Raw genomic sequence first — 17157 nt, forward strand, 5'->3', positions numbered from 1 at the left:
CCTGGAGAGTGGCTGACAGCCAACGTAGACCCAGGGGAGACAAGGTGGTGGTCTCCAGAGGTTAGAATCCAGAGGGTAGATGTTGATCTGTGGATTCCAGCACCAGCCAGCATGGCCAATGGGCAGGGATGGTGGCAGCTGGAGTTTAATAGCATCTGGCGAACACAGTGTTGCCTCCAAGACTGAGGATGGAAGACATCTGGTTTTCATCATCACAAAATATCACCAGCTAAACACTGTGATATATCACGATGTCTGAAATAAGGATGGAGCTATGTAGAGGCATTGGCTGGCTTCAAGGTTTCTAACCACATTGTGATTTTTGCATAGCACAAACACACAAACACACATCATGATTCACAATATATCGCCAGGTTTAGAATTATGAAACCGATATCACAATATGGACTTCAGTTTTGGACGATATATTGATACCGTGTTTCTCCTAAAATAAGACGGTCCTCAAAAATAAGCCATGTCAGGCTTTTCATTAGTAGAATAAATATAAGACATCCCCCGAAAATAAGCCGGGGGTGGGAGCCGCTTTGGGGAGCGCAGCGCAGAGCGAAGAGCGTGGTGAGAGGCAGCTGCAGCTGCAGGTGAAGCCCGGGATCTGCGTGGGTGACTGGGGGCAAACGCCCTGAGTGCTGCGGCGGTGGCGAAGAGGCGCCCGATCAGCCCGCTTCTCAGCTGGAGGAGGAAGTGGGGCGGGGGAGAAAGTTCTGGACGCCGAGCGCACTTTCCTGACTGCAGTGAAGCCTGCTTTGATTGTCATCGTGAGTTTGGCAAAGCCGAGCTGCTGCCCCGCTGGGCTCCTCGCACTGCGCCGCTGCCGCCTGCTGAAGTTTCCTGGTCCGCAGAGGGGTGGGGTGGCGAGCAGGGAGACCTGGCTTAAAATGGGGGGTGCTCTGGTGCTCTGGTGCGTGCGCGCGCGCGAGGGAGAAGTCCCCTTTTCCTTACCCAGATGCAGCAGCAGGAGGTTACCCCCGCGAGGTGGGCAGTCTGTGCTCTGCACACACACACACCGTTTCGCCTCGCTCCGTCTCTCCCCCCTCCGCAAAGACAGCAAAAAAAAAAAAAGACACCCCCTGAAAATAAGCCGTGGTGTGTTTTTTGGGAGGAAAAATAAATATAAATATAAATATATTTTAGGAGAAACACGGTATGTCGCCCAGCCCTACCACTGACATTATTAATTTGGCAAACCCCCTTTCATCATCCCAGTGGGTCCAAATCTACATTCAGTTTCAAGCGACACCCGGGGATTTCGCTCCTCCTCTAGCATTTGCCATGTATACGTGACTTGGATGTGGCATGAATCAAGTCCTGGGTCAAAGGATCACATAATATCGTATGTAGACGATGTTCCGGCCCATTCATCAACTGAAGATTTGACATGAGAAATCCCAAGTGCTGACTATCATTCAGAGAGCAAGATTTAGAGCTAGATGGGACAATGGTCTGACTATGTATAAGAGGCCTTGACTTGTCATGAACTGAAAGAGGACAGCCATGCAAAGCTTCCCAGTCATAAGAATAGGCACCTGCACCCCACACTTTCCCGGTATAGGAATAAAGAAATGGGTCTATTTTCAGAAATCTGAATGGTTTCTGGAAGAGAACCCTCTTCGCCCTGCCAAGCAGGAGGGTCCCAGACCTTTTCTGTGCAAGACTTGCCTCTTGATGGAGGAATAATACTGATCAATGAACTCTTTCGCCAGTGGGAGGAGCTCTTCCTTGGTCCGGACTTCTTCAGGTCTTCGGACGTGCTGGGAAGGCATCATAATGGAACCCATGCAGACCTGCTCACTGCAGGGGGTCACCTGGAAAAGGGGTGAAGCGGAAGAACGCATGGTCACAACAGCTCCTTGGCAGTCCACCAACTTCCAAGGGAGTCCATTCCACTGTTGAATGGCTCTTAGCCCATGGTTACCAGATTTTTTTCAATGAATCCGGGGGGCACTTTCCCCCTTTTTCTTTTTGAAGCTGAGCAGCAACAGGGGGTTAGTAGTGGGGATGGTGAGGCAAAAGACCCTGGGCCCAAGCACACATGCATATTGTATAAAGGTGCAAAGCCCTTCTTTTGCACCCTGTGAAACATAAATGCACAGGTTTTTTTAAAAAAAACAACAACTGGGTAATGGCTGGCCGGCCGCAACTCCCGAGCCTCCCTCGATCAGTCAAAACAAAGGGGGAAGGGGCCAGGAGATCTATACCCCTGGATGCCCCTGGTTCCCCTTTGGCAGTGGTGGCGGCAACGGCAGGCAGCAGCCCGGAGCCAGCCTGGTAGCGCAGTTGGCTCTGGCTAGCTTCAGGAGCTGCTCGCTGCCCGCTGCCGTGGCGCCCACCATTTTTCCTCTCCGGAAGTCCCCATATGATGCGTTGCGCACGAGACACATCATACGGGGACTTCCAGCGAGGAACAATGGTGGGCGTCACGGCAGCGAGCAGCAAGCAACTCCTGAAGCCAACCAGAGCCAACTGCGCTACCAGGCTGGCTCCGGGCTGCTGAGGCTGCCGCTGCCACATTTCCCAGGGATAGATTTGCAAATCTGGGGATATTCTGGGGACGGAATTCCAGGGACTGTCCCCGGAAACCGGGGACACCTGGTAACCCTGTCTTACCCTCAGAAAGTCCTTCTTAATGTTGAGTCAGAATCTCCTTTCTTTTTTCCCCTTTTTAATATAAATTTTATTAATTAAAACAATCCATAAAAAAGGTAAAGGGACCCCTGACCATTAGGTCCAGTTGTGACTGACTCTGGGGTTGCGCGCTCATCTCGCATTATTGGCCGAGGGAGCCGGCGTATAGCTTCCAGGTCATGTGGCCAGCATGACAAAGCCACTTCTGGCAAACCAGAGCAGCACACGGAAATGCCGTTTACCTTCCCGCTGTAGCGGTACCTATTTATCTACTTGCATTTTGACGTGCTTTCGAACTGCTAGGTTGGCAGGAGCTGGGACCGAGCAACGGGAGCTCACCCCGTCACAGGGATTCGAACCGCTGACCTTCTGATCAGCAAGCCCTAGGCTCAGTGGTTTAACCCACTGCGCCACCTGGGTCCCTAAAAACAATCCATACAATCCATCTTATACATTAGTTTCAAAGAAAGAAAACTACAAACAAAAAATATAATACAAACAAAAAATATAATACAATACAACACCCTCCACCATTTCCCCCCTCACACACCCCTCTGACTTCCCTCCACTGCCTACTCGACTTCTGTTTCTATCATTATTTTAATTCTGTAAATTCTATTATCTATATGTTCCTATAAATATATATATCTGCGTGCATTCTATTTTCGTATATTTCTATATCTGTATCCTCTTCATCTCCAATTTTATCCTCTTATATAGCTTCATATCTTTCATTCTAAGCATGAAAGCATATCATCCTTTGAGTGATATTTTTTTTCATATATTCATCATAGCATTTCCATTCGCTTCTTAACTTTTGTTTTGATTGACTTCTCACTGCTGCTGTCAATTTGGCCATCAACAACTACTCACTAACTTTGCTGATCCACTCCTCCTTTGTTGGTATCTTTTGTGTTTTCCAATTTGTGGCTATTACCATCCTGGCTGCTGTGCTAGCATATAAAAACACTTTTTTATTATCCTTTGGTATCTTCTCATTTAATAATCCTAATAAATTTATTTATTAGAGCTTTATTTATTAGGATTATTTATTATCATAGAATCATAGAGTCATAGAGTTGGACGAGACCACAAGGGCCATCCAGTCCAACCCCCTGCCAAGCAGGAAACACCATCAAAGCATTCCTGACAGATGGCTGTCAAGCCTCTGCTTAAAGACCTCCAAAGAAGGAGACTCCACCACACTCCTTGGCAGCAAATTCCACTGTCAAACAGCTCTTACTGTCAGGAAGTTCTTCCTAATGTTTAGGTGGAATCTTCTTTCTTGTAGTTTGAATCTGCTTTCTTGTAGAATTGGTCAGCGAAATGGCGTCTGGGAGGATTTTCACTGAATCGGCAAAATGTCTGGGGAAACCCGGACGTAGGGTGATTTTTTTCAAGAAGCTTTAGAAATCCATTAAAACTCCCAAAGCGTTTCTTTTTGGGGGGAGATGTTCACCCCAAAAGCTGAACAACTTTGACCCATAAAGAAAGTTCAACAACTTTGTCCGGATTTTTACTTTTTGGAATATGGCAACCCTACTTTTCTTGTCATACGTTTCTGTTGTTTTGGGTCCTCCCCTTTGGAGCAGCAGAAAACAAGCTTGTCGCCTCTTCCATGTGGCAGCCTGCCATATCTTTGAAGATCTTTGGCTATCTCAGCCACCCACACCTCACACTCAAACTGGTTTTTTCTGATATACTGGTTTGCTGTTGTTATTTGTTTATGCAACTCTGTATTAGGGTTTCTTTTGTCACCTATTTTTTTCCTAGTGTGTACACATTTTTGTATGTCACAAAAATCCAATAAAAATTGGGGCTGGGGGAGAAAAATAAGATATTTTTTTCTTTTTAAACAAGTTAATTTTTTAAAAAATCAAAATATAAACAGAAACAGCCGTTTTAAATATATATATACAGTGGTACCTTGGGTTACAAACACATCAGGTTATAAACACTTCAGGTTACAGACTCGGTTAAACCAGAAGTACAGTGGTGCCTCGCTAGACGAAATTAATTCGTTCCACGGGTCTTTTCTTATAGCGAAAAATGCGTCTATCGAATCCCATAGGAATGCATTGAATTTTTTTTTTTGCCCATAGGAACACATTAATTTAATTTCAATGCATTCCTATGCGAAACCGTGATTCGCTAGACGAATTTTTCGTAAAACGCATTCGTCTAGCGAGGCAAGCTCCGCTCGAAAAATCCTTTCGTTAAGCGGAAATTTCGTTAAGCAGGGCATTCGTTAAGTGAGGCACCACTGTAGTACCTCAGGTTAAGAACTTTACCTCAGAAATTGCGCAGCGGCGGCACGGCGGCAGCGGGAGGCCCCATTAGCTAAAGTGGTACCTCAGGTTAAGAACGCTTTCAGGTTAAGAACGGACCTCTGGAACGAATTAAGTTTGTAACCAGGGGTACCACTGTACATTAGAAAATAAATTTACACAGTAAAACACAGGCTTGCCAAACCTCCCCCCCCCCCCTTAAAGCAGGTGCTGAAAACAGCAAAGGCGTCTGGCCTGATTTCAAAGGGCAGGGAGCAGGGCCTTAAGGGTCTGGATCTTAAGGGGATCCAGTGCTCCGTGGTGCAAAATTCCTCCGGCGACCCCCCTCCCCCGGCTTGCTAGGTGCCGTTGGAATGGAGGCTAGCAAGCCTGCTGTTGCGAGGGGACGTGGCGGAAACAGCGCACGGCGGAGGATACAGTCGGCCACCCCCTGCAAGTGTGACGGAGGAGGGGAAGCAGCAGAGCTAGGCCGCTTCAGCGGCAGCGCCTCGCTCACCGCCTCGAACATGAGCAGTGTGCGGGGCTGCTGGGTGCCCCAGCCCAGCGCCCCTGATGGGGAGGCGCCGTGGCGCACTGCACCACTAAGCCAAATGGAAAGGACGGCCCTGGCAGGGAGTTCCAAAGTGCAGGCACTTATTTGAACAATATAGAAAGAATCATTAGCGGAGTGTGATCCTGGGATCTGGCAAAGCAAAACACAACAAGACAAAACCCCTCCCCAAACATATTGGGAAATGCCAGCCTCACTTACCATGGTACTCTTCAGATGCAAAGTGTCGTTGAGCACCGATCCGGTCTCCCAGTTCCGCACTTTAGCAAAGCGTGGGCACTTGGAAGGGCTTCCATTCATCACATTCTTTGTTGGTGACTGCCGGCCCGAGGGCGAGATCTGGGGCAGAGAGCGAAAGAACAGTATTAGGCCACAAACAGACATCCCATCATAGCTGTCAAGTCTCCCGTTTTCCGTGGGAAACCCCCGGATTTAAATCCGTTTCCCGCTGGTCTCCCGAATTGAAAAATATCCCGTAAATCCCCCGGATTTGCAGCTCCTGCCGGTGCCGGTGGCCGTGTCCCGGCTCCTGGCTGGCTGCTTGCTCACTTGGCTTCGTAAATCACCTCTGCAAGCTATTTCTGGTGCCCAGACATGCGGACACAGGCAGCCCGGCACAGGAAGTCGCTTCTGCGCATGTCTGGACATGTGCAGAACCGATTTCCAGTGCCACTCTGCCTACGTCGGGGCACCGGAAATCGGGAAGAGCCGGCACCGGAAATCGCTTCTACGCATGTCTGGACACCATGATCCCTTATTTTCCTATCCGGAAGTTGACGCCTATGCATCCCATCGGAAAGAGACTCATGTGCAGAATCTGGTCTGTCGTCCAGCTCTGTTTCTCAAGCTTAGAACCCAAGTGCCAGAGTTTGGCTTCCTGAGAATACCCGTTGCTTCATGTTTCTAGTCCTTAAGACTGCAGCTTCCTATGTGGAATCCCAATTCCCAATATGCCAGTTTCCTCTTTCCTGGCCCAGCCCACAGTGATGGTTGGGCTCTCAAGGTCTATAACAGGAGCAGGGAAGCTCTCTTTCTCTCTCTGGAAAGTATTTTTATTGAATATTATCCCTATAACCCCAATAACAAAATAGAACTTCATGAGACAAGCACATGAAAACCAAACCAGACCAAAGCTGGCAATGGAATATTACATTCACAGGGAAAAAATAATATAGCTGGTTATATGGATATTTGAAATGAGATACAAACAGGCAAGTGGAGAGTGTACAGTCATGAGAACAAAAGGTGCTGACCTGCAAAATATACAGAAACAAAAAAAACTGTGACTGAAACCACTGTTTAGGGAAGCTTTTAATGTTTAATAGATTATTGTATTTTAATATTCTGTTGGAAGCTACCCAGAGTGGCTGGGGAAACCCAGCCAGATGGGCGAGGTAATCATCATTGTGAGGGACAGGGGATATCGCGAAGTCCCTCCCCTCCTGAGTTCAAGCCCGTCCCCGAGCAAAGGGGAAAGCAGGGAGAGTTCCGATTCCAGTGGGGAAGCAGGAAGTCGTGTCCGAGGCTCAGGCAAGGTAGAGGAGCCAGGGTCCCAGGTGGGACAGGAAGGGGCAAGTAAGGGGGGAAGACCCATCCCCCCAACTCCAGAATTACGCAGGAAGAGGAGGGGCAAGAGGATGGGTCTGCCAAAGCTTTTGTGTTGGAGAAAGACGCGCCAAAAGCCATTAGGAGGTTCTGAAACCGACTGACAACATCGCTCCGTGTAAATAGCAATGACTTGAGCACTGTAAATACGCAGCACCAATAAAAGAATAAAATGCAGAGCTGCGTAGCGTCGTTACTCTGAAGTAGTCCACTCCGGCCACTGTGACAGCAACCTCCTAATCATTTTTGGGCTACTTTGGAGTTGCCGGGATGAGCGTGTCAGAGGCGGAGAAGTGGCGGCAGATCGCTGAGCAAGCCCAGCTAGAACTGCAACAGCTGTCGCTGCAGGCGCAGGGAGAATTGAAGGCAGCTAAAGAGGAGACTAAGAAGGTCCAGGACGACCGGCTACAACTTGCGGAACAGGTGAGAGAGCTCCAGGAAAAAGAGCAGCATTTAAGGGCGGTGGCGGTAGACCTCCAAAACAAGCTGGATGCAGAGAAAAACAAGGCGGGAGGGGCACCCCAAGTCCAAGTGCTGCCAGGAAGGAGAGCCGGGACCCTAGTAAGCAAGTTCAATGGAGACCCGAAGGAGTTTCAGGGCTTTGAGACTGAGATTGTGTATGCTCTTGAGCTGCACCACGATGAGTTCCCTGATGATGAGCACAGAGTAGCGTTTATTGTGGAGCACCTTACAGGGGCGGCCAGGGAGTGGCTAAGACCGTTAATTGCAACAAGGAATCCTTGCATGAAGAATGTCAAACTATTTCTAGAAGGTTTGAAAACGATGTATTCGTCCGATAGTCATATGGACCAGACTAAGGAGGAACTTCATAATTTACGCCAAGGAAATATGACAGTTCGCGCGTATTGGGCGAAATTCACCATGCTGGTGCACAGATTGGGGTGGGATCTGGAGTCTGCCCCAATGCAAGCGGCGTTTTACTTGGGGTTGCATGAGGAGGTGAAGGATGAGCTCTCGAGAGGTCCAAAGCCCAGTAATATGGATCAACTGAGCAAAGCGGCTCTAGCGGTGGGGGTGAGGCAGGAATCCAGATGGAGCGACAAGCAAGCAACGCGCGCAAAGCGGGCTTGGTTCCCACGGTCGCAGGAGAAGCCACTCCCTCAACAACCCTTTCAAGCCACGCCTGGGGCCAGTCAGGACCAGGAACCCATGCAGATTGATAGCGCGCGCGCGCGGGCTTTTCAAACCCCAGCGGCGCCAAGACGCAAGGAGGGAAGGGGTGGGAATTGCTTTCTCTGCAACTCCCCCCAGCATCTCGTCAGAGACTGCCCACATCGCAGGGAGTGGCAAGGAAAGGCGGGAACGGTTGTGCCCTCCCCCACTGACGCAGCACCACAGCAGGGAAACGGGAAAGCCTGGCTGCAGGAGACAAGGGGCGGCAGCCAGGCACAGTCAGCAGACAACAGCCCCAGCCCACCCACCCGCACAGAGAGGAGCAGAGCCAGCCCACCCCTCCCAGAGCAGGAGTGGTTCTAGAAGTGACGCTCACGCTCCCAAATGGCTATCCATTGACGGTCCTCGCCCTAATTGACAGTGGTGCCTCAGCCAACTTCTTCTCGAGAAACTTTGCAGAAGAGCACCAGATCCAGCTTCTGCAGCTGGATTTTCCTCTGCACGTGGCAACCATTGACGGCAGAGAGCTGCTGGGAGGGGCCATCACTCATCAAACCCCCCCCATGAGAATGACGGTTGGAAGGCACTCAGAGACACTGGCATTCAACGTCACCACCATCTCAGACCCCCCAATCGTTTTGGGCATGAGCTGGCTGGCGCGCCACGACCCCTCCATAAGTTGGCATCAGAGATGCATCACTTTTGGATCGGACTTTTGCCTGGAACATTGCATGCAGCACCAACCAGGGGAGGGGCCTCCGATAGCCACGGTGGCCACCATGCACGTCAAAGGGGGTGAGGCGATACCCAAACCATACTGGGACCTGCAGGAGGTCTTCAGTGAAGCGGAGTCCGACCACCTGCCCCCACACAGGCCTTTTGACTGCCAGATCAACCTGGTGCCTGGGGCAACTATACCCCCAGCCAAGCTGTACGCCATGTCAGACCAGGAACTGGAGGATCTGCGCGCTTTTATCGACAAGAACCTCAAGCGGGGGTTCATCAGAGAAAGCAAGGCAGCAGGGGGCAGCCCGGTCTTCTGGGTGGACAAGAAAGACACGCAACAGCGCCGTCTGGTGGTGGATTTTAGACGGCTGAATTCGGTGACAGAGCCAGTGGCTTTCCCCATGCCCAGAGTGGATGATCTCCTGACAGCGGCACGCAGAGGCAAGATTTTCACCAAGCTAGACCTGAGGGGGGCGTACAACTTGATCAGGATCCGGGAAGGCGATGAGTGGAAAACCACGATGTTCACGCCTCTGGGCTCTTTTGAATATCTGGTGATGCCCTTCGGGTTGCAAGGGGGCTCAGCATGCTTCCAGGCCTTCATGCACCACGTCCTGGGGTCCCTACTCTTCAGGAAATGCTTGGTCTTTCTGGATGACATCCTTATTTACTCCAACGACCCAGTGCAGCACGTGAAGGACGTCAGGGAGGTGTTACAGCGCCTGAAGGAGAACCACCTGTATGTGAAGCTGGAGAAGTGCAAGTTTCACACCAAGGAGGTGGACTTCCTGGGCTACAAGCTGTCAGACAAGGGGCTGGCAATGGACAAGGACAAGGTGCAGACCATCCTGGACTGGCACAGCCCCAGGACGCGCAAAGATGCCCAACGCCTACTAGGCTTTGCCAACTTCTACAGGAAGTTCATCAAGAACTTCTCTCGAGTTACGGCTCCCATCACTGACTGCCTGAGAGGCAAGCAGAAGTTCAGGTGGACACCAGAGGCGCAAGCAGCGTTCGAAAGCCTCAAGAGGGTGTTCGCCTCAGACCAGAACCTGTTCCACGTGGTTCAGGACGCGCCCCTACGCATTGAAACAGATGCTTCTGATAAGGCTGTGGGCGCCATTTTGTTGCAACTGGACGCCAACAGAGAGTGGAGACCCTGTGCCTTCTTCTCCAGGAAGTTGACCCAGCCCGAGCGAAACTACACAGTTTTTGATCGGGAACTTCTTGCGATCCACGCGGCGTTCCAGCACTGGAGACACTTCCTGGTGGGCGCCAAGCACCCCATCCAGGTGTGCACAGACCACAAGAACCTGGAGTTCTGGAGAACTGCCAGGGTGCTCAACCAGCGGCAGATACGGTGGGCGGAGTTCTTCTCGAACTTCAACTTCTCCATACACTACATCCCAGGAGAGCAGAATGTCAGGGCGGATGCCCTCTCCCGCAAGCCAGAGTACATGGAGGAGGAGGCGCCACCAGCCCCAAGGCACATTTTCCCCCCGTCGGCATGGTCCTGCGGAGCAGCAGTGGTGAGCGAGGCAGAACTCACAGCACTGACGGCAGCGGATGAATTTGCCAACCGCATCTTCAGAGAACTGAGAGGGGGGAGGGAGCAGGCAAAAGACTTTGCAGAACGCAGAGGGCTGCTTTTCTACAAGGGTGCGCTGTACCTACCCACCACCCAGCTTCGACGTACGGTCCTCAAGCAGATGCACGACAACCCTACAGCGGGGCATTTTGGAAGGGACAAGACCACTCACCTAGTCATGAGACACTTCTGGTGGCCAGGGGTGAGGGAAGATGTTCGAGACTATGTAAGGGGCTGTACCACCTGCCAGCGGGCGAAGGTGGTCAGAGCAGCGCCACCAGGGTTGCTGGAGCCCTTAGCCACACCACACAGGCCGTGGGAAGTGGTGTCCATGGACTTCATCACAGATCTGCCTTCGTCCAGGGGTAAGACTGCAGTGTTGGTGGTGGTGGACCTCATGTCCAAAATGTGTCACTTTATACCGTGTGCCAGGGCAGTCTCGGCAGAAGAGACAGCCAAACTGTTTGTTGATCACATTTTCAGACTGCATGGATTACCTTTAAGGGTTATTTCGGATCGTGGCCGCCAATTTGTTTCCAGGTTCTGGCGGCGGCTCATGAACCTCCTGCAGGTGGAGGTCAGCTTGTCGACGGCTAGACACCCGCAGACCAACGGACAAGCGGAGAGGGTCAACGCCATTCTGCAGCAGTACCTGAGATGCTACGTCAGCCAGCGGCAAACGGACTGGGTGGATCGCTTGCCACTAGCAGAATTTGCCTACAACAATGCAGTGCACGTCTCCACAGGGGTGTCGCCCTTTAAGGCCAATTACGGGCGCGACCTCAGATCTTTCCCAGAGAGGGAGAGGGAGGAGGAGGAGGAGGGCCCACAGGCTGAGGATTGGGCAGAGGAACTGGAGACGGTGCACCAGCAGCTCAGAGAACACTTGGAGAGGGCCAAGGAAGCGTACAAAAAGGGGGCAGATCGCCACAGGCGACAAGGGGAGGTCATCAGGGTGGGGGACAAGGTGTGGTTGTCCTCGGAGGGCCTTCCCACCAGAGGGAGGTGCAAAAAGCTGGCACCCAAATGGCTGGGCCCCTTCACGGTCACGCAACAGGTCAACCCGGTGGCATACAGGCTGGCACTGCCAGAGGACATGAGGGTGCATCCAGTGTTTCATAGATCGCTGCTGTCGCCGTACAGGGAAAGCAGCAGGCTCAGAGACAGCGAACAAACCCCCGAGGGAGGGGGGGAGAGGGAAAGCAGGGAGCAACTCAATGAGGCCACGGCCATCCTGGATTCAAGGTGGGGGGTGGGGGGCCTGGAGTACCTCATGGCATGGGAGGATGCTCCACCGTCCCAGAATGAATGGGTTCCCGCCACTCAGATACAGGAGGAATTCTTGGTGGAAGAATTTCACGCCCTCTTTCCCCACAGACCCAAGCCCTGGCACATGGAAAGGGAGGGGGAGGAGGAGGAGGCACGGGAGAACAGCTCACCATGGCGCTGGGAAGCGGAGTTTGAGGAACCAGAGGATGAGGTATGGGTGTCGCCAAGATCCACCCAGTCAGAGGAAGGAGCAGCTTGGCAAAACATTTTTACCCCCACCAGCTCTGACGCCACGGACTTTTTGGGATTCCCGTCCTCCCAGGCGGAAGGGGGGGGCTCGCAGGACTGGGGGGAGGTGTTCACACCAACGGGCTCGGAGAGCACCGAGTTTTTAGGCTTCCAGTCGTCACCGACACATGGGGGGGGCCTGGGGAGGGGTGAAGGAGAGCTTGGGAGGGGGGTGGATGTGAGGGACAGGGGATATCGCGAAGTCCCTCCCCTCCTGAGTTCAAGCCCGTCCCCGAGCAAAGGGGAAAGCAGGGAGAGTTCCGATTCCAGTGGGGAAGCAGGAAGTCGTGTCCGAGGCTCAGGCAAGGTAGAGGAGCCAGGGTCCCAGGTGGGACAGGAAGGGGCAAGTAAGGGGGGAAGACCCATCCCCCCAACTCCAGAATTACGCAGGAAGAGGAGGGGCAAGAGGATGGGTCTGCCAAAGCTTTTGTGTTGGAGAAAGACGCGCCAAAAGCCATTAGGAGGTTCTGAAACCGACTGACAACATCGCTCCGTGTAAATAGCAATGACTTGAGCACTGTAAATACGCAGCACCAATAAAAGAATAAAATGCAGAGCTGCGTAGCGTCGTTACTCTGAAGTAGTCCACTCCGGCCACTGTGACAATCATCATCATCATCATCGAGGGACAAGGGAAAACTAGCAGTTTAAACACGTACAAACTTTTTTTGTGTATCATCTTCACAACATTCCTTCAAGGTACTACCTTAACAACATTTTTTTAATGTTTTTTAAAAACATTTTTTTTAAAAAATTGATTTTCCAAAATTTTAACAAATCCACAACAAATTGAGCAAATTAAATGCAACTTAAAAAAAAAAAACATGTCAGGGTTAAGGGAAGCTTTCTGTGCCCGCTTTTGCACAGACCTCTGGGCCACATGCAAATAGTGGGCGGGGCCAGAGGCAAAACTGGGCAGAGCAAGAAATGTAAATTTTACCTTACATACGGCACAAGAGGCATTTTCAGAGTTCAAGGATGCTTCCCAGCCTGACTAAAGCACTAAGGGAGATTTAGGGGATATGTTTGTCCTGGGAAGGGCTAGACCAGGGGTAGGCAACCTAAGGCCCATGGGCCACAAGTGACCCACGGGGGTTATTTAACCGGCCCACAAGCCGCCCCCTAACCGAGCCGCCTGCTTGGCGAGTCCCCTCGCACTGTGCTAAATCAGTGCAGCGCAGTGCGGGGACTCACTTCTGCGGTACCAGAAATTGCGTCTGCACATGCTGACGCCGGAAACTGTGCGCGATCTGGCCCTAGGAGGGATCTCCACTGGAGTGAACCGGCCCAGCTGAGGTAAACCTTGCCGACCCCTGGGCTACACAGAGAGATGTGGAGGGCCACATTTGACCCTCAGGGTTTCCCAACCCTGGTCTACAACATACACAGGCCTAGGACCACTCTCAAGTTCTGAAATTTGGGATTAGAAGCCACGCAGGTTGTTCATTTCATTTTGTTGCAGCAGCAAGGCTTCTAGTTCTCACTGAGGCAACCTTGAAGGAACTATCTTCAGGGTAAGAAAGCTGAAAGCTTTTGTAATCTCTGCTTCATTTAAGGAAAGGATGATTAGAGGTTTTTTTTAAAAAAAAAATCCTGGGGGAAGGCTTATTTTCTTCCCCACCAAGTTGAACATTTGTGGTTGGCAAACCCTAGGAGTGGAGAATGGGGACCCTGGGTTTGAGAGCCAGGGGAGTTCTGTGGAACGACGTGGTTAAAGGAGGATGGAAAAGAAAGCAGCCTGCGTTTCCAGGGAGAGGGCGAGCTTAATAGCGGCTTAAGGGGAGGGAAGGATTTTAGCAGCCCTCAACGTGGAGAGCAACTAAGCCTGCAACAGCGAGTTTTATGGAGCTTAGCAGCGAGAAATCCCAACCAGTGGAAGACAAAGCATGGGAGATTCAGTCTTGCTCAGCTGACATTGCCTAGAACACTAAGGGGCTTTCCATACGGTTCTATACTTTCCTATATAGCACCCCCCCAAAAAAACCCAACTTTATTGTGCATTTACGATGATTTGCACTCACTATTGTATTGAGGGAGTTATACCTAATCCTGTAACGTTTCTGCCTGCAAAACCGCTTCACTTCCAATCTGTGCAAGTCCTGAAAACATCCTGCTAAAATCCCATAGTTTTTCATACTACAAATGCTGGACTTTTGGAGTTGTGCTTCTGTTTTTTAACCCTGCAGGCTTCTCTAAAATGCCCTTGGAACTCTTCCCAGGCCACTCCCCTTCTCTCTAGGCCACACCCTCACCAGTCTAGCTTCACACCTTCCTCAGGTGTTTCTAGCCAGGCTGCATTGTGTCCTTCAACTCTGAGAACGCCTTTGGTTTTTCCTGGATGGAAGAGAGATAGGGGTGTTTGAGAGCATGCGTAGAAATTAGCCTACTCTACAAGGGCGCGCCCGTTACATCCTTTGCCCTGCTCACTTTCGCCCATGGGCCTGCTTGCCACTGGCACGTGGCACGTAGAAAGAAGACGTTAAAAGGAAGAATTCAAAAGAAGAAGCTGTAGATGACAGAGCTAAACATTTCCCAAGTCAAAAGATTTTTTTTAACCAAAGAGCCTTGCCGCACAGCAAATAATTAGCAGAATTATTATGGCATACACATCAGTATATTTCTTCAAAGGCTGAGATGCCACGAAGCAGAACAGCCCAGGTTGCATCTCCCAACTTTTTCTTAAAAAAAAAATAAACTTTAAAAATAGTTATGAAAATATCTGCAGTTAGGAAACAGGATCAGGAAAGCAGAATGCAGTTAAGGTTTTGAAGCTTCCCCTTGCCACTGTCCTGGGAAAATTGACGCTACTGGGAAAAGTGGTTCTGGCGTGAGGATTTTGAAGCCGGGAAGGTTAACTTGAATTCCAAACCTGCTGCCAGAATGCTGTTCCAGCTCTGGCCTCAGGGGATACTGCTGCTGCTGCTGCTGCTGCGCTTTGTGGTAACAATAGAAGCTAATCCATCATGACCCTGCATACAATAAGGACACTAAGTTGGCAGGGAAAGCCCAGAAACTGCCCACAAAAGGAAGCCAGGGCAGAGCTGAGGCAGGGGGGTGGGGGTGGGAGGAGACCACACAAAGCTTTTCCACACCATCCATCAAACACTGTTTGCACAACACGCAATTGTCAGGAAGGAGGAAACACCAGCCAGACTTGGCTTGGGAAGCAGCTGAGGTTCTTTTGCAAAAGGAACCTAGGAATCTGCCTTAAGAGTGGTCACCATCCAGTCCAATGGTGTCTACAGTGACCGGCTGCATCTCTCTAGGATTTTAGACAGGGTGTCTCTTCCAGCCCTACATGGAATTCACTAGGGAGGAGCGAATCCATCCAATGTGGCTTCTCTCAGCTTCTTGTTGCCCCAGTCCTCAGTTCTCCACGTTTCTAAAACCATTAGTGTTATTACTATTCCATCGTTTAGCCCGGATACTGAGGGCCTTCCGGCGGTTCCCTCACTGTAAAAAGGGGAACAAGGCACAGGGCTTTCTCAGTAGTGGTGCCCTCCCCGTGGAACACCCCCTCCCATCAGGTGTCAAGGAAATGAACTACAGTGGTGCCTCGCTAGACGAATTTAATTCGTTCCACGGGTCTATTGTTATAACGAAAAATTGTCTAGCGAATCCCATAGGAATGCATTGATTTTTTTTGGATTTTTTTTTTTGCCCATAGGAACGCATTAATTGAATTTCAATGCATTCCTGTGGGAAACCGTGATTCACTAGACGATTTTTTTGTAAAACGAATTCGTCTAGCGAGGCAACCTCCGCTAGAAAAAACCCTTTCTTTAAGCAAAAATTTCGTCTTACAGGGCGTTCGTTAAGCGAGGCACCACTGTATCTGAATTTTAGAAGGCATCTGAAGGCAGCCCCGTATAGGGAAGTTTTAAACGTTTGATGTTTTATTATGCTTTTATATCTGCTGGAAGTCACCTAGAGTGGCTGCGTCAACTCAGTCAGGTGGGTGGGTTACACCTCACCAACCTCTCCTCTCTTTGCATCTTATCCACTCCCTCAGCTACCCATTTTGCAGCGGGCCCAAATCTCCCTTCACCTCACAGACCATCAAACCAGCAAGGGTGGGGTGGGGTTGGGAAACGCTTCAGAGAGCACTTTGCAAACTGAAGCACCTCCTAGCCCAGGCATCCCCAAACTTCGGCCCTCCAGATGTTTTGGACTACAATTCCCATCATCCCTGACCACTGGTCCTGTTAGCTAGGGATCATGGGAGTTGTAGGCCAAAACATCTGGAGGGCTGAAGTTTGGGGATGCCTGTCCTCGCCTGCTAGCACCTAACTACCCACCTGGACCACTGGCCACCTGCCAGCTTGCTTGCCGGCCTGCTTGTCTGTCACCACATCGGGAGTTGCCATGACCCCCTACTGGCAGCCACATGAACTTCAGCATGACGACAGCCTTACAGTGCATCGCCTGCCCAACAGATGACTGCAAGAAGCCTCCCTTGGAAATGGCGTCCTGCTTCTTTAAGAGCTCTGTTCCTAAGCAGGAACTCACTACAGGGAAGGGCCTGGGAAACTCCATCTCAAGCCTATAGGAAGAACATGAGGCCACCTCGAGGGGACAGGCAGGGTCAAACAAAGTCCTTGTTCTCCCCCCTTCCACCTCCGCCTGCACTCCTTGCAGCTCAAATTCCTCCTGACACCAAATAAGAAGCTTTGTACTGGCGGGTGTGACAAGTGGAATGTGGTAGCATTGCTCAGATCACGGCAAGCGTTTATTAGGAGAGTCCTGCTGGATCAGATCAAAGGTTTGCCTGCTTCAGGGTTTGGGAACCTCTGGGTCTCCAGATGCTGTTGTAAGCGGCAAGAAGGGAAAATATGATTTGGTTTGTATTTTAATGGGAAATTAACTAATTTGCAATCCGCAAACTGAAACACAGTTGTCCTTCGAAAGGTGCACTTCGCCGAATTTTGCAATGCAGTTCTCCAACCAAACATGGTGTACAAAAATGCATCTGTTAGGGAGAAATGTGCAAAAACCTGCACACATCAATGAGAACATCACACACATATCATGTTGGAGAAAATTGCTTGCAAATTAGTCAAAGATGC

General features: G+C 50.8%; 1 protein-coding gene across 6 annotated transcripts in view; it reads right to left on the minus strand.

Moving 5' to 3' along the window:
• Positions 1 to 17157, minus strand: part of NOS1 (nitric oxide synthase 1) — a 169029-nt gene that overhangs the window by 45777 nt on the left and 106095 nt on the right. For all 6 annotated transcript variants that reach the window (XM_035098441.2, XM_060269289.1, XM_035098442.2 and 3 more), the window contains 2 exons: positions 5683 to 5820; positions 1678 to 1823 (listed from right to left, as the gene is read on the minus strand). In XM_035098441.2, coding sequence (XP_034954332.2) covers positions 1678 to 1823; positions 5683 to 5820 — 284 coding nt within the window. The remainder of the gene's footprint in view (positions 1 to 1677; positions 1824 to 5682; positions 5821 to 17157) is intronic.

This window comes from Zootoca vivipara, chromosome 17, assembly GCF_963506605.1.
Source record: "Zootoca vivipara chromosome 17, rZooViv1.1, whole genome shotgun sequence".
In the NCBI taxonomy this organism is placed as follows: Eukaryota; Metazoa; Chordata; class Lepidosauria; order Squamata; family Lacertidae; genus Zootoca; species Zootoca vivipara.